The sequence below is a fragment of the Gorilla gorilla genome, chromosome 9 (assembly GCF_029281585.2).
Source record: "Gorilla gorilla gorilla isolate KB3781 chromosome 9, NHGRI_mGorGor1-v2.1_pri, whole genome shotgun sequence".
Taxonomy (NCBI): Eukaryota; Metazoa; Chordata; class Mammalia; order Primates; family Hominidae; genus Gorilla; species Gorilla gorilla.
Window position 1 is genome coordinate 107,721,720 of NC_073233.2, and position 22,099 is coordinate 107,743,818.

At 37.6% G+C, this 22,099-nt stretch overlaps 1 protein-coding gene across 1 annotated transcript in view; it reads left to right on the top strand.

Annotated features, from left to right (window-relative positions):
• CNTN5 (contactin 5) overlaps positions 1-22,099 on the top strand; it is a 1,330,348-nt gene that overhangs the window by 788,329 nt on the left and 519,920 nt on the right. Inside the window, exon 4 of the mRNA XM_019035685.4 lies at positions 8,463-8,684. Within this exon, the coding sequence (XP_018891230.3) occupies positions 8,463-8,684 (222 nt within the window). The remainder of the gene's footprint in view (positions 1-8,462; positions 8,685-22,099) is intronic.

Genomic DNA, 22,099 nt, shown 5'->3' on the forward strand with positions numbered 1-22,099 from the left:
GAGCTTTTATTCCCAGGAACTGAGCCATGATGGCGGTACTGTAAGAATACAAGATGTTGGCAAGTTTTCATTCAAAGGCACTCTGCTTTTTTTTTTTTTCTCCTTTATGTTTATTACATGTATTATAGTTCTTGGTTTTATAAATTTGTTAGAATAATTTTGTTTGTTTAATGTTCCTCCACTAATATTTTACCAATTGGTAAAATCCTCTACCAATACTCCCAGATTGTAAATTCCACAAGTCAGGTATCATTTGTGGTTTATTCATGACCATATCACCTGTTCCTAACCCATCGTAGGCACTCATTAAAGAGTTATTGAAAAAAATATCAATGAAGGTTGAATGAGAAAACTTGGAAAAAAGAATGTTAGAGGTTGCTGAAAGAATGCGAGTGATTATGTGTACAAGGAGTCTGGTCCAGACCCCATCAGAGCATCACTCAATATTTCTATTTCACTGAGCTTCTGAATTCTGAGCCTAAAATTTAGATCAAACCTACTCTGCTATTTCTTTAAGTGACAGCTCTTGGGGTGATGAATAAAAACAGTTTCTGAATCCTGAGTATGATTTACCAAATGATCTATCTTAGAAGACACCTTTCCATGACAGAAGTGTGGAAATTGTTAGGATCTGAAGCGAAACCACAAAAAGAGAGTAGAGAGGATTTGTTTTGTTTTGTTTTGTTTTACTAAAAGTAGGAGTTTAAAAGAGCATAGGCAGAAGTGAGTTCAAGTAACTGAGACTAAAGATGAAATTCCTCTGGGAGGGAGTTGATGTCTATGAATAAGATCATTTAAAGGGTACTTTAGATAGAGAAAAATGTTTCCTAGGGTATGCCAACATTGAGGAGACAAAGAACTAGAAAAGGAGATAAAAAGTTTCCAGTGAAATAGGGATAAAGACATAAGGTTGTGGTATCTTGGAATTACATAAAGACAATATTCAAAGGAAAAAGAAATAACTAACTGTGTCATACACTCCTAATAGGTTTAATGTAGCAAAAAATGGTCCTTAAGCTTAGCAATATCTTGGTAATTTTTATCTTTAAAGAGAGACATTGTGGAATGATATAAGCAAGAGATCTTATAAAAGTTCAAGGGAAAAAGGGGGGATAATAATTGAATACTTTTACCATATATAGCACTTTTAAGGAGTCTTGTTGTAATAAAAATTAGGTGAGAGAAATGATAAGGTCATGATAATTTTATTTAAAAGAGAACTTTTTATATAGTTATGAGAACATTCTAACAAGCATACAAAAAATTGATGCTGAAAGAGAGACAAAAGGAATCATCTGGAGAGATGTCCTTGGACAGTGAAGATGGAATGGAATTCAATATACACAAATACAGGGATTGGCCTTTAAGAGATGTACAGACATCATTCATGTGACTCAGCTCATATTAATGAAACAAGGCTGAGTGCATGCGTGTACAGGCAGATGGTGGGAGCATGTGAGGGACTGTCTCTTCTGATTGCCTCTATTTTCTTAATAAAAGAGAAAGCAGCATCATCAAGAAGGTCAGAAAGGTATGGGTTTGAGGAGAGAGGCTAAGATGCTAATTATCCATCCTGTATTATGGGAGAGTAAATGGACCAGGAAAATGAAGTAGTGTTTCTTGGAATCTCACAAAGCCCACTGGAAGTCAGTTATCACACATTGAGTTCTTTCAGCATGATACTGTATTCTTTGGCTACAGAGTATGTCGATAGTTGGACTTAAATTAGCAGGGGAGAGAGTTAGCCTGGGAAAAAAACAGTCCAGGGTGAAGATCAGTGTGCCTGAAGGTGCATTGAAGGAATTGAGTAAGGTTACGAATTATGAACTTTAACCTGGAAATGGAGGGAGTTGAGGAAATGAGAGCAGGGTGAAAGAGAGTGAAAGAGTGTTAGGATCAGTAGATTGTAGGTCTTGAAGTAGTTGAGATGCCAAACAGAAAGAGATGAAATTATGTATTAGTCTGTTTCCACCCTGCTATAGAGAACGTCCCCAAACTGAGCGATTATAAAGGAGAGATTTAATTGACTCACAGCTCCATGTGGCTGGCGTGGCCTCAGGAAACTTACAATCATGATGGAAGGCAAAGGGGAGGCAGGCACCTTCTTCACAAGGTGGCAGTAGAGAGAACTGACTGAAGGTGGATCTTGACAAACACTTATAAAACCATCAGCTCTCATGAGAACTCACTATCACAAGAACAGCATGGGGGAAACTGCCCCCCTGACCCATTTACCTCCGTTTGGTTTCTGCCTTCACACCTGGGGATTATGAGGATTACGGACATTATAATTCAAGATAGGGTTTGGGTGGGGACACAAAGTCTAACCATATTAAATAATATAAGATGTACAGAAAAACACACTTAAATGTAGCAAGGGGATGCAGCTATATTCCACCCTCAACAGATTTCTGCATTTGTTAAATTAATTTAGTCTCACAAAGTTGAGCGTTAGACAAAGTCCTATCAATGAAACAGCATTTCCCACTTATTTATGCTAATATATTTTCAGAGATGAGAATCCTCAGAACTAAGACTGAGGAGTGGGGAAACTCTGAGGATATGTCATAGAAAAGGGCTGGGCAGCTAAGAGGGCACCAAGTTGGAGAGTTAAAAATATCCCTGAGAGAGGAGGAGACCCCACAATACTGTAAATCAGTTACACTAAGACCATATGACTGATGAAAGCCACTTTCTAAGGACTGGGCTTATTTGTCAAATAGAATGGAAATGGTAATGCAGGGGGTTCCAGACCATGTCCAGATCTTGAAAAGGCCTCTTCATCCCTTATATCTGAACTCACTTTTGCTGAAATCTGTGTGCAGTGCCCTGTGTGGAGCAGGCAGGAAGCTATGATACTGCTGTGTGCACACCCTCTGCAGGACCATCTTCTCCACGCCTAATCCACTTGAATTGATTTAACAAAAGTGGGTCTCTGTTGAGGATGAAACATAACTGAATCCACTTTCTCTGTTGAAATTCAAGTATTGGCATTTCTGTCTATTTCATCTTATTATTCCATCTCTTTTTGTCTAGGATCCCAACTCCTTCAATACTTAAAATAGACTGATTTTAACACCCTTTCAGTTTCTGCACCTTGCTCCTATTTCCTCAATTCCCTCCCTCACCGGGTTAGAGTCCGTGGTCCATAACATTATTCACTTCCTTCAGTGAGCCTTCAACTACACTGCCCTTCACCATCAATTATTTTCACAGACTAACCTCTCTAACCCCCAATTTAAATTCAACTATTAATAGACTATAGCTAAAGAACACTGATCTTCAAAACTATTGAATGCTTCCTTGTCTGTATTGAAAGACTTTCACTTCCTTTCACTTTGTGACATTCCACTTTCCTACTTTTTTCCTTCCCTTTCCAGATTCGAGTAGCTCTGCTTTTCTTCAAAAAAAAAAAAAAAAATGCTAATGTTGGTCAAAATTCCATTTTCAACACCCTATTTCTTATTTCACATACTTCCTTGGCAAGCTTACCTATTCTCAGTTTCAATAACCATCTATTTGGTTACCATTTCATAATCTCTCTGACGAACCTGCATCTCCCTTACGTCTGCAGAGTCTTAACATCAACATGAATGTCCTGGAGGCACCATAGGCTCTCCATGTGTCTAAAACTGAATTCATGAGCCTTTACCTCAAGCTCTTGCCTTTTCCTGCATTCTTATCTATCTTCTAGTGGAGGCAACCTTGCCTGATTTTTCACTTTTCTTTAGTGCCTCCAATCAGATAAGCCAATAATCTTATTTACTATTCCCATACGTATTATCTCCCTATTTCTGACCAGTCTTTGCCTGTATTACAGCTTTAGACCCTTGAGTCATCTTTATTTGGTCTTGTTCGAATATGGCACTACAGCCGGAGTGATCTGTCTAAAACTTACGTTGCTCTCCTTTCAAAGCTGTACCAGTTTAACATGACATGCTAGACGTTTCATCATCGGCACCTTGTTTTCTTATTCAGCCTTACATGTCCTCCCACCTCTCTCCCTCATACCCTGCGCTCCTATTTTAATCCACCAAGCAGGCCATGGTGCCTTTACTTTCTAGGTTTTTATATATTTTCTTCCCTGTCTAGAGTATCTTTCTTTCCCTACTGAAGACTTGACTGAGCTAATCACTAATGAACTTTCAGGACTCAGTTTAGATAGAATATCCACTGGAAAGCATTTTCTGATGACTTAAACCTGAATGAGAGTTTTCTCTACCCATGCGGGGAGCCCATAGGTCCTTGAATTTACTTTCACATCACATGATACTAACATTGTATGAATACTGCCTTTTTTTCCGACTAGATCGTAGCTCCTTGAGGGCTAGGGCAGGATTATTCACTTTTGTTTCCCTAGCATTTGGCACCTACTAAGTTGTTATCACATGTTTGTTGAATTAATGCTTGAATGAATGAATGAATCAATTGCCACATTTCTAGTAACAGCTTTGGGTTCACATTAATTGATGAAAAGGGAATCTTTACTGCAACAGATAAAACTGATTACATAACAAAGGAAGACCTGGAGTAGTGCACTTAGCCAAATTAGCGTTTGGCTCATCTCTGTATGGAGTGGCATAAGCCCATTTCTGTACCACTTAGTATTTGGTTAAAATATGTATAAGATTTATAGCCACAATGATGTTCCTGGCCTTTCTAAACCTCATTATGGCCTTTCTACTTTCCAAGTTTTTCATTGATTATTCTTATCTGGCTTTAAGAACTATAAACCACATTATCATACTTCACTGTAATTGTTAACACTAGTCTGGGATATTTGTTTTTTTTTTTTTTTTCCTTTATAAATGAGCAGGGCAGAGAGTTAAAACACAAAGCAATACATTGCACTGAGAAATGAATAGGTTCAGAAACTACAACTACAAACTACCTTAAAGGAAAACTCATTCACTTTTCATTACCTTACACCTCTAGGTGCCAAAACTTGCATTTAATTCCATGTTTTAAAGGAGACTTTATGTCTACCCATAATCTATTCACATATAGTTTGCCCAAGGGAGGTTAGCTGTTTTCAGTTGAAATTGATCCACCTTCGTCAGACTTGTGGTTGACCAGCAAAGAGTCAAGGACATGAATCTCTTAACACCTCCTGATGGTCTTGGGCTACACATATCATGCTCATTTTAAGTGTGGAAAACATCTAAAAATATGCTTTTTAGAGTTTCAGAGAAATCATATTTACAACTTCACAGAACAGAAAATGTTAAACTTAATTTGATGCTTAACACCTAAAGTGTTATTTTCAAATCACAGAAAAATGCTTTTTGCATTCTAAAATATCTCTGTAAGACAGCATAATTATTCTAAATAATTTTAATTAATTATGAGAAAGCTTACTTACAGTGATACATTTTTTTAATCAACAATTTAGTTAGCAATGATTAAGTTTAAAGGCTAGATACTCTGAACAAAACTACCTCTTTTTTTTGAGACAGGGTCTTGCCCTGTTGCCAGTCTGGAGTACAGTGGCATGATCGCAGCTCACTACAGCCTAAACCTCCCAGGCTCAAGCAATCCTCCCAGCTCAACTTCCCCAGTAGCTGGAGCTACAGGCATGTGCCACCACATGTGGCTAACTTTTGGTACTTTTTGTGTAGATGGGGGTCTCACTTTATTGCTTTTGCTGGTTTTAAACTCCTAGCTGAAGTCATTCTCCCACCTCGGCTTCCCTGAGTGCTGGGATTAAAGGCATGAGCCGACGTGCCTGGCCACAAACTGCCAGAGTCTTAGAAGTATTTCCAAGATCAGCAAATTGTCCAGCTTAATTGATACTGTACATATAAAAAATTTCCAATTCCTTATTTCTCTTTAGAGTTCATCATAATTAGTTTGTATTTTTAAAAATTTGATCCATATACTAAACTTATTGTTTCTTATGGACATAAAGGAAAGTTAGTTCAATCCGTTTTGGGCAGGATGCTCAACCTTTCTAACCAAACACATTAGGAATTAAAATATGAAATTTATCAATAATCAATAAAAATGAAAATTTCATCGTTTCCCCACTTAATAGTATTAATCTGTACACATTAGATAATAAAACCTAGAAAATAAATTTCATTCATTTTTTTATGTTCCATAGTGAATTTGACTACTTTTCAAGAACATGAGGTGTTACTTAGAGCCTAGTCAAAACACATGTGCTACATTGAACACACCTCATACTACATAATAAATTTTAGTAAATGAAGTTCCTATCTATGTTTGTAGAATATAAGTGAAATGTTGGTTTCCTCACTACATTTTAATAATAAGGAAAGAACTGATCTATGTGAATGGGTATTGTAATATTAAGGTAAACTTTTAAAAGTTAATTTACAGATTTTCCTGACAAAGTATAAAGCTTGGGCTTTTGACTGTCTTCCCTTCTTTCCTACTTACCTCTCTCTTGACTGTCTTCCCTTTCCTACTTACCTCTCTCTTGACTGTCTTCCCTTTCCCACTTACCTCTCTCTCTCTGCTTGCTTTCTTCCTTCCCTTCTGCCATCATTTTTCCTTTTCCCTCTCTTCCCCTCCCCTCTCCTCCCCTCCCCTCCTCTCCCCTCCCCTCCCCTCCTCTCCCCTCCCCTCCCCTCCTCTCCCCTCCTCTCCCCTCCCCTCCCCTCCTCTCCCCTCCCCTCTCCTCTCCTTCCCTCCCCTCTCCTTCCCTCCCCTCTCCTTCCCTCCCCTCTCCTTCCCTCCCCTCTCCTTCCCTCCCCTCTCCTTCCCTCCCCTCCCCTCCCCTCCCCTCCCCTTCCCTCCCCTCCCCTCTCCTCCCCTCTCCTTCCCTCCCCTCCCCTCTCCTCCCCTCTCCTCCCCTCCCCTCCCCTCTCCTCCCCTCCCCTCCCCTCCCCTCCCCTCTCCTCCCCTCCCCTCCCCTCCCCTCCCCTCCCCTCCCCTCCCCTCTCCTCCCCTCCCCTCCCCTCCCCTCTCCTCCCCTCCCCTCCCCTCTCACTCCCTCCCCTCTCACCCCCTCCCCTCCCCTCTCCTCCCCTCCCCTCCCCTCCCCTCCCCTCCCCTCCCCTGTCCTCCCCTCCCCTCCCCTCCCCTCCCCTCTCCTCCCCTCCCCTCCCCTCCCCTCTCCTCCCCTCCCCTCCCCTCCCCTCCCCTCCCCTCCCCTCCCCTCCCCTCCCCTCTCCTCCCCTCCCCTCCCCTCCCCTCCCCTCTCCTCCCCTCCCCTCCCCTCCCCTCCCCTCTCCTCCCCTCCCCTCCCCTCCCCTCCCCTCCCCTCCCCTCCCCTCCCTTCTCCTCCCCTCCCCTCCCCTCCCCTCCCCTCCCCTCTCTTCTCCTCCCCTCCCCTCCCCTCTCTTCTCCTCCCCTCCCCTCCCCTCTCTTCTCCTCCCCTCCCCTCCCCTCTCTTCTCCTCCCCTCCCCTCCCCTCTCTTCTCCTCCCCTCTCTTCTCCTCCCCTCCCCTCTCTTCTCCTCCCCTCCCCTCTCTTCTCCTCCCCTCCCCTCTCTTCTCCTCCCCTGTCCTCCCCTCCCCTCTCTTCTCCTCCCCTCCCCTCCCCTCTCTTCTCCTCCCCTCCCCTCCCCTCCCCTGTCCTCCCCTGTCCTCCCCTCTCCTCCCCTCCCCTGTCCTCCCCTGTCCTCCCCTCTCCTCCCCTCCCCTACCCTCCCCTCCCCTCCCCTCCCCTCTCCTCCCCTCCCCTACCCTCCCCTCTCCTCCCCTCCCCTACCCTCCCCTCCCCTCCCCTCCCCTCTCCTCCCCTCCCCTCCCCTCCCGTCTCCTCTCCTCCCCTCCCCTCCCCTCCCGTCTCCTCCCCTCCCGTCTCCTCCCCTCCCGTCTCCTCCCCTCCCGTCTCCTCCCCTCCCGTCTCCTCCCCTCTCTTCCCCTCCCCTCTCTTCCCCTCCCCTCTCCTCCCCTCCCTTCCCCTCCCGTCTCCTCCCGTCTCCTCCCGTCTCCTCCCCTCCCCTCTCCTCCCCTCCCTTCCCCTCCCGTCTCCTCCCCTCCCCTCTCCTCCCCTCCCTTCCCCTCCCGTCTCCTCCCCTCTCTTCCCCTCCCGTCTCCTCCCCTCTCTTCCCCTCCCGTCTCCTCCCCTCTCTTCCCCTCCCGTCTCCTCCCCTCTCTTCCCCTCCCGTCTCCTCCCCTCTCTTCCCCTCCCGTCTCCTCCCCTCTCTTCCCCTCCCGTCTCCTCCCCTCTCTTCCCCTCCCGTCTCCTCCCCTCTCTTCCCCTCCCGTCTCCTCCCCTCCCCTCCCCTCCCCTCTCCTCCCTTCCCCTCTCCTCCCTTCTTCTCCCCTCCCCTCTCCTCCCCTCCTTTCCTCAATATTATAGCTAGTAGAATTTTCAGAAAATATTAAAAAATATAAAAGTAACATTTTTTCACACTGTCACTGTAATCTGAATTTGCTTACAGCTCCAAAGAAGGTTTTTAGTAATGTCTTCAAAGAAACAATCTTCATAAGAAAAAAATAAACTAGTTTCCTCAAAATTCAGATTTTATTATATTTTTTCTCTTACAGAGTATTCAAAAGCTCTTCCTGGTCTCTCCACTTCATATGCTGCTTTGTTAAGAATTAAGAAGAGTTCATCTTCATCTCTCTTTGGTTCCAAAACCAGACCACGATACAGCAGCCCTTCATTAGGAACACTGAGTGCTTCTTCACCCAGCTGGCGAGGGGCAGCTCAGAATTATTATTCCCCCATCAATCTTTATCATTCCTCAGATGCCTTCAAACAAGATGGTAAGTGTCAAAGGAAAATGGCTCCAGATAGAATAAAGGAGGCAAAGAAGACTTATTTAATACTGTTGCAACAGAGATCAAGACTATTCCAGTAGGAGAGAGTGATTGAACTCAACTCTGCTAAAAGTGAAAGCAGGAGAGTTTTTAAAGCCGGGGTGAGCTAGTAGAAAACTGGAGGATGTTAGGGGAGATACTGGTAAATGTGACTAGGCCATCTGTGTTTATTGATTGGTGCTTATTGAAGTTAGGCTACTACCTTCTCATAGAGACTGGGAGATAGAGACCCTGTTTCTTGATGGTTTCATTTCAAATGGAGAGCTCCCAGGCCTTGAGACAGACACTACTGGGTTATAAAAATGACAAGAGCCTGTGTTGGTTGTAAGTTAGTCTTCTTTTCTAAACATCTTTAAAGGATTTGTATGCATTATTATGTAATTGCACTCTATACCAATTATAATTTAGGATTAAGACTAAATACTCTCATGGAATGAAAGTAAAAATAGACATTTTTGGAAGGCCAATTTGACAACGAATATCAGAAACATAAAACTGACCTATCCTTCAATCCAGTGGTTTTATTTCTAGAAGTGTATTCTGTGTAAGAAAATAATAAACAGAGCACGCAAAGATAAGTATATACTTAGCATTACTTATGAATGGAAAATAAGAAAAAATCTATATATCCAACACTAAGATATCAGTTAAATTAAGGTCTGCTCTACAGCTATTGGCTTTATAGTTTGAACAACATTTTCTAGATGTTCTCTACCTTTGTCATTTTTGGATCTATCGACAAAATAATGCCTGGTTCATTAACAGCAGGACAAACGGCATCTGTTATTACTAGTCTCTGTCCAGTCTCTTTTATATAGATATGCCATTCAGTTTTCTCAACACATATGTGAAGTAGATATTGTTACTGCCTTCTATAGAAATGAAAACTCCGGGACAGATAAGTATTTTTCACAAGGTCATAATGCTAATAGGTATCATAGCTAATTTTCATTCACATCAACAATGATTTTAAGACTAGTACACTTAGGCTGCATTTCATTTATGACTGATGAAAGAATAAACATTCAAAGATACATCTCGAAGGAACTAAGATATTGGAAAGATTCTGGGAATGTCAATTATTAGGTTGTGGTTCCAGGTGCAGGCAAACTTATCCTTTGTGATTATACCAATTGTTGCCATGTGCAGCATTGTCTCGTAGTTTTGGCATCTAAGTTGTATGTAAGCATGGTGTTAGAACTCCAGAAATGTTTTATTTTCCAAAATACTTATATTTAGTATAAGTTTTTAACTTTCTATTATGTTAAGCCTAATATGAAACATATTTTCTTTAGGCATTATTATCTTGTGGAGTGGCATTAAGGTAGAAAATCAAGCGATCAGAACTGTGATCTACTTTTATAGTCGGTATAATTTTCAGCCAACTAGTGTTCTGCCTCTTTGTTCTCTTGTATCAAATGGAAGTTAAGGTAGTCACAATGGTAAATATAAGTATGAATTCAAATCCATGAAAATGATGAGAACAATAAATATTGGGACATAAGATGGAGCCAGCTGTGAGGCCAATTCAAGGTGTCTACTATTAATGCCTGTACACCTACTGTGAACTGGTCCTATTTTGGGTAATTAGCAGACAGAAAAGAAAGAAAATCTGATCAGTTACATATTTCACAATATTTCAAATATTAAAATGGAATCGTTATTCAGTAAAAGCACAACTCTCTGACACTTTGATTAGACAATTTTTTTTTTCTGGAAGATCATCATTAGGAGTTTATTATTCGATATAATGGCAAGTGACCTGAACATTACTTTTACTGTACCCATAATAATGAGTTTCATCTGTTTCAATAAAGGCAGATGAAACCCAAACAGAAACAACAAAATGAGAAGGAGTAATTCTCTAAAACTGTGCTCCTCAATCTTTACAGATAAAACCCTCATTAAAATAAGACCCCCCTTCAAAGATTGAGGTAGGGCAAGCTAATACCACTTACAAAAAGCTCCCAGGTGATGGTGATGGTGCTGGTCTGTGGATGATACTTACTGAGTGGCAAGGCTCTAGGCTGGAAACCAATTTAATATAATTTGGTCCTCTGCTAATCTAGTTTAATCCATATTTTAGAGTATAAGGAAGAATGGATAATCTGAGTATTTTCCAAGTAATCTTCCATAACTACTGTTTTCTCTTCTGAGCATTTTATAAATCTTAGCTAGATGTGACTTTGAGTTCTTTTTCTCTGACAAGAGTCTGACATATGGCTTTTGTCAGGTAATTCCCTTTAGCCTTAATAGAGAGTAAAGCTGAGGTTGACATGCTCTTATGAAAAATGAGAAAACTAACAAAGCCTGAATAGAAAGTCATCCCACTCCTGTTCAGAGTTAAGCCAAGAAGTACCCCAGACAGAGCAAAGATTTTTATGAAAAATATAAAGACTCAGCTTGCAGAGCAATTTGGGGAAGCAATTCTACTTCCGGATATACAACTTGGAGAAACCTTCCCATACAAGTACGAGGAAATAAAATGCATCTTCGCCGCAATATGTTTAAGAGTAAAGGTTGGAAACAGATGTGCATCAGAAGGGGAATGGATACGTTGTATTATTTTTATTTAATGGAGAACTAAAACTGTTAAAGTGAATAGAAAGAAAATGGATAGACCTCAAAATAGAGAGTGAACAAGGTAAGTTATGGAGTATTATATATAACATGATATCACTTATGTAAAACAATGGAAAAATATATCCTATTTATGGATACACATAAGTGGTATAATTTTAAAACATGAACTTGAGATAGCAAGTTGACTGCAGTGCTTACCACTGAGGACAAAGGGAGAATGAGAGCAGGAAATAAGTACCAGGAGAGGGTATATACATTATCTCAACTTAGTGATACTTTATTTCTTGAAAGAAAAAATCTGAAATAAATATAACTCTTGTAGTGACTAGACACTAAAATGTCTCACAGTAATTCTCACTTGGCATTTACAATGTAATCTCTCACTTTATCTGTTGGCTATGGCTATTAACTTGCTTCTGGAGAATAGACTATAAATAAAGTAATGGGATATGACTCCCAACAATGGGTTACAAAAGCCACTGGCTTCCATCTTGTTTGTCTTTTTTGCTTTCTGGCTTGCTCGTATTAATGGAAGTCAGCTCGTGATAAGAGCTGTCCTATTGACAGGCCCACTGGGAGTGGCCCCTGGCCAACAGCCCAAGAGTAAGTGAAGGACTCAGTCCAACACCCCTAAGGAATTTGAATCCTATGAGTAGTCACGTGAGTGAGTTTACACGTGTATCCGTACCTATTCGAACATTGGGATGAGACAGCCTCCCACCTTTTGAAAGACACAGAGCAAGGGTTGAGCCACACCTGCTTCCCTGACCCACGAAGGCTGTGAGGTAATAAACACATAATCTTTGTTCATTTTCTGGGTTTCCTTTCTACTATTTTAACTATAATTCTATATTTCTGCAGAAAATCATTCTCATAATTTCATAGCTTTAAAGTTTCCTTTACATGTTTCATCTATTTTAAGTTGCTGTGTCATCTTGTGATTATCTCAACAGGTTGGTATTCTTTTCTAGGAAGCCAGTTCCTATATTCAGCCCAGATTTGTTTATTCAGGTCTTGATTATGCATTCTTCTTTGTTCTCCTTTATATTTTCTACAAGGCCTACTTTTTAGTCCTATTTGTTATATAAACAGATGCTGCAGAGAAAATCTGAAAAAAAAAAAAGGCAAATGCTGCAATTAGAAGAGATATAATTCCAAATGTCCTACTATTTTACTTGCTCATAGTTTATATTAAATGTATTATTCTTTATTCATTACATTAGAAATTGTCAAATATTGAAAACATAAAGGAAATAATAATTTCATGAAAGTGTCTTGTGACTATATATTGTTTATTAAACTTTAATATTTTTCCAAATTTGTTTCAGTATTTTTTGACATAAAATTAAAGTTGAGAGTTCTTGAGTATTTTGCTTGGATTGTGTCTCACACTTTCTCCACTCTTAGAGGAATCACTATACTTATTTTGTCATTTACATGCATATATTTATATTTCTATATGTATGAAGCCTATAAAGTATATGTACTGTTCTTTAAAATTTTTATGTCAGTGATACTGTGTATATCAGTCATGATCCACCTTTTCTGGATCAACATTATATCCTAGAGATTCATGTATCTTGGTATCTTCAGTTCTAAGTTCATTTCATTTCCTGTAAAGCATACCACACTAGGACTCAATTACAGTTTCTTTATTCATTCCCTTTTTGTAAATATTTAGGTTGTTTTAATTTTACATTCTTACATGTCAAATGTATTTTTTCATGCCTCATTGGTAATTGTATTATAAGTATTTTAGGAGTGCAATTTTTATATAAAAGCATTGTAACATTTCCAGATATTGTCAAATTGCTTTCAAAAGTGATTGACACTTCTACCAACATTATTGTATAGGTGTTCATATTTCTCCACATTGTCACCAACATAAAATTTTTTTGGCAATCTCTTGAGTATAGTATACCATTTTATTGTGGTTTAGTTTGCATTTTCTTGACTAGTGAGGTTGAAATTTCATGTAAATACTGGACATTTTGGTTTTTTCTAATGCATATTTCTTATTCATATATGTTGACTGTTATTTCTGTTAGAATATTTTACTTACATTTAACTGTAGGAAATTTACAAATCAGTTGGTCACTGGTTAAATGCATTGCGGATATGTTTTCTCAGAATGTAACTTAACTTTTTACTTTGTCAGTAGTACCTTTTGTTAAACAGAATTTTTTGATTTTGTGTGATGAGATATAGCAATATTTTCCTTTGTAGTCTGTGCTTTTCATGTCCTAAAAAAAAAACCTTTTTACCTTAAATTTTTATTTCCTTCCAAATTTAAATTTTGATTTTCATATTTAGGTGTTTAAACTACATGAAATTATTTTTGTATATAATATGAAGTAATTACCTGATTTTATTTGTTTTCCATTTTTGGAGTGGTACGTATTAACCAATGTCAATGATCTCCACTGATTTGTGAAACCACTCCCTTATATATGTTAAAAATATACTTTAAATCCTTCAGTAACATGGTTTAATTTTTTGGAAAATATTTTTCACATCTTTAAGTTTTTTCCTAGATCTCATACAGTTTTTGTCTCCTCGAAAATAATAATATAGTAAGAATAGCATAGTGTTTGTTAAGTTGGTATATAGAGCCCTATCAATCTGTTACTGTTGTCTGTTATTTCTGTTAGTTCTTGCTCATATGGCCTTGTCTAATAGTATGTGTTAGATCCTATATTTGGAAAAATTGCTTGTAAAAATAGTAAAAGTTGCTTGTGTGCTTAGGAGGAAAACAGAAAAGGTTTGGTTAAAAGTAGCCAGTATCTGCCAGACTCTTTAATTTCTTTAGGATGTTTTCGCTTTTCCCTTGCTTTCCATTAGATAGACTGTTTTCTATATGTAATTCCTCTCTCTTGTATTTTTTTTTGCATCATATGCCTATTTCTTTTGTGATTACCATTAACTTAGTCTATAGTGATTATCAGTAATGAAATTAAGAAATTTCTCAATTATAACGTTATTTGATAATTTTGTTGTTTCAAACATATGTGTGCTTTAGTGTTTTCTCTTTTACTAATTTTACCTTATTCACAAAAATATGTTTAAAAATCAATACTTAATTATATTTTCTGTAACACCACTATCTATAGTCATAATTTCTTATAATTTTTCTCTGTGTTCACTTTTTGGGTGAAGCATATTTTGTGGTAAAAGGAATATCACTGTGACAAACTATCTTAGTCTTTATCTGTCTGAAAATATCTTTATTTTGCCATTACTCTTGAGTGATAGATGGTTTTGGAAAGTGTAAAATTTCTAGGTTGATAGTTATGTTTCCTTTGTACTTTAAGTATCTGCTGGCCTCTTTTGTAGCGGGCAAGTTTATCAATCTAGTTGTTATTTCCTTTGTTAATAGACTGCCCTGTGGAAGTTATTTTTTTCTAATGCTTGCCATTTTGTACCTTTACTATGTACTTTCTAAAAGTAAATTTATTTTGCTTATTCACCCAGCACTTGAGACAATTCAAAAGAAAATATAGTATAGAAATGTTATAATTTCAAAGAAAATACAACATCTTTCTTTTCAAATGTGCAAAATCCAGCTCTTTTTCTGTTTCGTCAATTCTTCATTTCTACACTTTTTTGTGTTATATGTGCTTACTTAGTTTAAGGAAGTCCATTCCTGAATTTGTGTTTTGGAGTATCATAAGCATATTTATTTTAAAGTCCTGATAGATATAATTATAAGTGTATTTTATCTGGGATAAGTTCTTATTCCTATTATTGACTTCGGCTTTTTTTTTGCAATATAGAATTTTTTATCTGTGTTGTAATTTTTGGTTTTCTTTGCAAGTACATGTGGAAAGGAAGTATTTTTATTATTTTCCCCCTCTCAACTCTGTGCTTTCCTCTTATTTTTAACCAATTTATGGTCACTGCCATCTTGTCCTTCCAAACTGTAGATAAGAACCAGTTCTTATAATGACATTTTGAGGCATTACAGTTCTGTTGGGGCTATTGAGATTCAGTCACTTTCCCTGGGAATAGCTTAACTAAGTTCACAGTCAAGAAGCTATATCTGCCTTCTTTCATCTTTGCAAGTCCACACCTTTCAATGTACTGTAGCCTCACATGCTCACAGAAACAGACACACATACGTACACACAATAGGCATCCAACCTGTTATTATAGGTATCATGAGAGAGGTACAGTATTATTTGGTAACATAGAATAGAGGCATCAAATTTAACCTGTGTTGTATGATCGGGTGAAGCAAAATTGAGGAAGTGATACTGGATCTAAAATATATTGCATGTGTAGAAGTACATTATAGATAAAAGCAATCATGTGTTCAACAGCAAAGGGGTAAGAGAGAACACTCCTATGTTTAAGGAAACTGCACGTTATATATTATACTTGTAGCAAAGTATGAATCGCTGTAATGAAATTATAAATAGGCTTCTTGTTAAGGAGTCTAAAAATTTTATCTGTGTTAACAGCAAGCCTCCATTAATCAGTGGAATCTTCTTAGCAGCAGTTGCCTGAGAGACCTCTGAGCATGCAGATTTAAAATAATAATAAAGTCTCTCTCATGGGAGGAAGGAAGTAAGGGGGGGATCAGAAAGATGCTTTCACATTTATAAAGGAAAAAACTGATAATTATTTCAAGGAAAGCAGTAGTAGCAGAGATAAAGAGAAAATAATAGTTTATCACCCTGTATTCTACTAGAGTCTCTCCACATAGATATATTTGGTCAGAGCAGCTGTGTTCATTGATTTTTTGCTTTTTGTTTTGTTTTGTTTTTGTTTGTTTTAATGTGAGACAGGGCTCCACTCTGTGGCCCAGGCTGGAGTGCAATGGCCTGAGCTTGGCTCACTGCAATCTCTGCCTCCAGGGTTCAAGCGATTCTCTAACCTCAGCCTCCCTGGTAGCTGGAACTACAGGCACACACTACCACACTCAGCTAATTTTTGTGTTTTTTGGTAGAGATAGGGTTTCACCATGTTGTCCAGGCTGGTCTCGAACTCCTGAGCTCAGGCGATCCACGCACCTTGACCTCCCAAAGTGCTGGGATTACAAGCATGAGCCACTGTGCCCAGCCCATTCATTGGTTCTTTTTAAGTTTTATTATGTCTAATTGTCTTCTGTTTGTCCTGAAATGTTTTCAGCATTATAATAGCAATAGCCTGAATCCATTATAGAATTCCAACCATGTGGGACTAAATTAAAAGGTAAAATTTAAAACAAGACTAGACTAAATTGTTAGAGTAAATTCCAGAAGAAACATGAGCAGCGTATAGTGATAACACATATTTTTGTTAGGTCTGTTTTGGCCCAGAAACATTTTCATAGAGACAGTGTATATCTGTAATAACTTACACATAGCTTTGTTTCCAATATTTTAACAAATATTTTTAGAGGCTTATTAACAGATTGGCTCTAAAAAGTAGCTTGAATGGCTCCTTTATACAATTACTTTACCTCTCTATAGTATAATGATAACAGTAATCAAAATGCTTTCTGAATGTTTGTGACTCAAATTTTTACGCAGCTCTCTCGACTATTTTTCTTTGATCGGTCAATAACATATTTAGAATAGGATTACTACTGTGAACATAAAACACTATCTGTACAGGTTTATGAAACAGAGATGTACTTTTTAAATTTTTTCTGTAGGAGATATTGGCCATCTACTGTGTGCAAGCTGTACATTAACTCATCACAAGAGAGTTATTATTTTAATCTCTAAAGTTTTGAAAGTATTTGATAAGTATCATGATTGTATAGCACATTCATATGTATTATACTTTCTATTTGAAATAGAATAAAATAATAATAGTTATATAGATCTTCAGAGATATGTACAGTGATTTTGGTCAAGTACTAAATCAGTAACGTGAATAGCTCATTATAAGAGTAATTTGTGAAAAAATACTTTATGAGCCTTTATATAATGGCTGCTGCTTCTTCTTTGTAAACTAATGATAGCATTCTGTCTTAGTCCATTTTGTGATTCTGTTACAGTATGCCACAGGCTGGGTAATTTAAAATGAACAGAAATGTGTTGGCTCACAATTCTGGAGGCAGAGAAGTCTGATACAAAGTGCTAGAATCTGGTGGGGACATTCGTGCTGTGTCATCATATGGTGAAGATGGAAGGGCAGAGACAGTGAGAGCAAGAATGGATAATGCAACTGCAACAATAATGGCCTAACCACTTCTTAAAGGTCCCACCTCTTAATACTGTTACAATATCAATTAACTTTTAATATAAATTTTAAAGGGAAGCACCTTGAAATCATAGCCAATACCCTATGCTATTTTATTAAATAGAAAGTTAAGTGTCAATGAATATGAAATAGTTTTTGTTTACACATGCATAATCATGGAAGCTTTTATCCAAATTTAAGTAAGATACATGGAAAACTAAAAGAACCTTTCATATATTATTTTACTACACTCAAGAGAATTTACATTATTAAAATCATGTATCTTTATCTTCAGTGGTCATGTTGATGATGTATTTTAGTCACAGATATTAAATTTGATTATAGTAGTTGTCTTAAACAATGACAAATCCCATCTAAATGTGAGCTATTGCTTAAAATATTCCCATATTCATGGAATGTATCTGTACTTGCTATATTCTATTTCCAGCGAGAATTAGAAAACATCGTGTCTGATTCCACTTTATTATTTATCATAGTAGTTAGATCATTTTAGCAACAAAAGCTATTCCATTTAGAGCAAATTTAGTGATTGTGTTGTGATGTTTAAAAAGTGTGATTAACAAAAAAAAATAAGGAAGCTTTTGGTTATATTTTAATTAGCTCTGTTCTTTTACAGATATTCCCTGGTGATATACTTAAAGAAGCATCAAAATTTTTAGTGATCTGAAATGATGAAAATACATATTCTAATCTACTTACAAATATTTGGATAGAGGTTAATCTCATAATTTGCTATACATATGGCCACATTTAGGGAGTACAGAAAAAGGCTGCATTCAGAATTACTGTGTTGCATGACGATGAAAACATGGTTGTGAATATTGTGGACTGGTCCATATTAGGCGGAGAATTCACATGTTATACTTCGGTCATCCCCAGGCTTTATGATTGAAAATAATCAAGAAAGGCACAGTAGTCAGTCACTGATACTTGATTGAGGTGAGGAGATAGACATAGTCAATGAATAAAAACTTCTGAGCTAGTCTCATAAAATAAAGAAGAGAAATGGAGCAGTACCTGGAAAGGTGAGTGCTGCTCATTGGCATTGAGCAACCAGAAAAGTCCTCAGTATCTACTCTGTTTTCAACCCAATACTGTTATTTTGGATAATAGCTTTGATCCCTTGAAATTGTGTCAATGCAAATGTTTCATAGACCTAAGAGGTATAATGTGGTTTAAAAAGGAACAACTGAGTTGTTAATAATTATTCTAAAGTAGTTATTTGAGTACAAAGAGTGACATTTAAGTAATTTAAAAAATTGACCAAGGTTTAAAGTAAAAATATGCATGGTAACATAGGTTAATTGAAAGCTCTTATGAGTTAACACCTCAGACACATGCAGGATATATGCTTTTGGGGGACATAGGCAAGGATTATTAGCCAGAACTGACACTATACCTGTTCCTCCCTCTATAAATATAAACTGATCCTTGATTTCATCTGTTTTTATTATTGTTATGATTTTAGTAGGAGTAAACCTAATTAAGAGTAGGGTGCATTTCATTCTTCTATTTGTGATGAGATGGTTAGGTTAAGATATTTTATCTTTGCAGAGAGGCAGTCTGGATTAGGAGTGATTCAAATTAGATAGGTCAGACTTTTTTCGGGGGCAGGGAGCATGTTCTTCTGTTTGTCCTGATTCAGAGACTACAGTGCTGTTTTTGTTGGGGAAACGGTGGTCCTTAGAGGAAGCAAATTATTTTTCTGCTAAGGCTAAGCACATAATTTTGCTCTCTTTAATTCCCTCAATGGTAAACACAATCTGCAGTTTATAAACCCTCTGTGTCTACACAAGCTTTTAAAATTTTTAGCACTGTCTTCTGACAATTGGAGAATTCCTGCATTTACAAATTTGTGGCCTTATGTCATCAGTACTTTTGGCTAAATTTTATCATGAACATGATTTATTAACAGATTTGACTTGGCACATGGGTAATGGCATCCTGACTCAAAGCAACCCCTTTGGTGACGATTTTCTGTTGTTTCCTCAAAATATTCTTTGCTGATAAATTGTTTGAGAGACACAAGCACAAAATGTGATCTTTTATGAAAATAAGAATTCTCCCTCGGAGGGGGAAATTGTATTTTGTTTGGATGACACACTTCTAAATAAAATACATCATGTCAGTTTCCCCAATTTAAAAATTGAAACCATATTCTAATAATAACTTCACAGTCTTATGACCATTCATCAAAACTTTATGACTTTATTCTGCTATTGTAGTCTTAATTTTAGAGCCATTTATTATTTTATACTTAAATGCTTTTTCACCAGTTTAAGTATATGTGATGTGAGCAAATACCCTTTCATAGTCTCCTCTTTGTTCTCTTTCAGCACTTACAGCAGTGCAAGGTTACTGGGAGCTTAACAAATATTAAATAAGCAGGAATCCGTTTGAGGACTGCTTCATTTTTCTTGAAATCTATAGGCTGAATTTCTATACCATGATAGTATATTTACTAATTATTTTTGAACACAATAGTGTATTTTGGATTATAAATGGAAAGGAGAAAAGAATACTGTCCACCTTCAACAAGATGACCTATTGGTTTGGCATCTTGTGAATCTTAGGTTGGTATAAGTGTAATTGAGGTTTCGGACCATGAATTTTAAATCATTATAACTAGGCTCCAATACATCTTTATTAATCAAAATAGGAACCCACCATTTTTGCTAATGAAAAATAAATTTGTTTATTCCTCTAACATAGTAATCCGTGCTTCAGGATTCAACAAACTCTTGGAAAGCATTTTCTGCATCCTCCTGGTTGTGGAAGTGTTTTTCCTGCAAAAAGTTGTTGAGATGCTTAATGAAGTGGTAGTAGGTTGGCAAAAGGTCAGGTGAATATAGAGAATGAGGCAAAATCTCATAGCTCAATTTGTTCAACTTTCGAAGTATTGCTTGTGTGACATGCAGTCAGGCATTGTGGTGGAGAAGAATTTGGCCCTTTCTGTTGACCAGTGCCGGCTGTTGGCATTGCAGTTTTCGGTGCAGCTCATCCATTTGCTGAGCATACTTTTCAGATGTAATGGTATCACCAAGATTCAGAAAGCTATAGCGGATCCAACTGGCAGCAGACCGCCAGTGACCATGACTTTTTTTTTGGTGCAAATTTGGCTTAAGGAAGTGCTTTGCAGCTTGTCTGTTCAACCACTGAGCTGGTCATCATCAGTTGTCTTATAAAATCCACTTCTCATTGGATGTCACAATCTGATTGAGAAGTGGTTGATCGTTGTTGCATAGAATAAGAGAATATGATACTTCAAAATGTTATTTTTTTTAATTTTGAGTCAGCTCACGAGGCACCTACCTACTAAGGTTTTTTACCTTTCCAATTTGCTTCAAATGCTAAATGACTAGAATGGTTGACATTGAGTTCTTCAGCAACTTCTCGTGTAGTCAGAAGAGGATCAGCTTTCATGATTGCTCTCATTTGGGCGTTGTCAACTTCCAATGGCCAGCCACTAAGTTCCTTATCTTCAAGTTTCTTGTCTCCTTTGCAAAACTTCTTGAACCACCACTGTGCTGTACATTCATTAGCAGTTACTGCACAAAATGTGTTGCTGATGTTATGAGTTGTCTCCGCTGCTTTATGACCCATTTTGAACTCGAGTAAGAAAACTGCTTGAATTTTCTTTTTGTCTAACATCATTTCCATAGTCTAAAAAAAAAATCAAGTAATAAGTCATTAGCAAAAAAGCAAGAAATGCCCATTAAAATGATATATAACATAACCACATTTAACAATGCATTCCAATATCCAATGGCAAATCCCAATGAGGCAAAAACTGTAATTACATTGGCATCAACCTAATACATGGAGTTGGTGCACTTTGATTGTTATCATAAGTCATAATATTACTGCATCCTCTGACCTCTGTTTTATATCTGTACGAAAGTGACAAAAAACCTATTAGTCTTTAACTTATGTTGTGTGTACAATGAAATGCTACACTACCCATGAAACATTCATCAATATGCTTGTTAATAAATCGTGCTCTTCATTTCTTAGAAATCCTTGAAGGTTTTATAGTTTATACTTGTTTAAGTTTCATAGACTTCATTTCAATGTTGAAAGGCAACTTAAAAGAAGATTTGGACAATTTTTTTAAGAATTCATCTAAGATACATGGTGCAAAAATTTTTCTCACCTTGTAACTATTTATGTCATCATAAAATATAATTTCTAGTTAACACTTCAAAATTTCTTGAAATCATCACATAAAATATACTAATGATCATTAAAAGGGCATTTCTTAAAATTTTATTGGGCATGATAGGCTGCTGTTTCCTTTATATTATATTACTGAGACACTTAGTTTACATTACATGAATAAGCTAGTCACAGACATAAATTATAGCTAACCAGCAGGCAGAACAGTTGCAGCCTGGCATTAGATGTAATCCCTGAGAAAAATCAGCACAGAAGTTGATGTTTAAAAAGAGGATTTAAGCCTGAAAGGCAGATTTAGAATTGAGGGAGACATGATAATGTTGGGTCATGATCCAATAAAACAATCGAAACAGTGATCCAAAACCAAAAAGCAATCCTTTCTGAGAACGTGGCTGCAGGAGTCTCACATG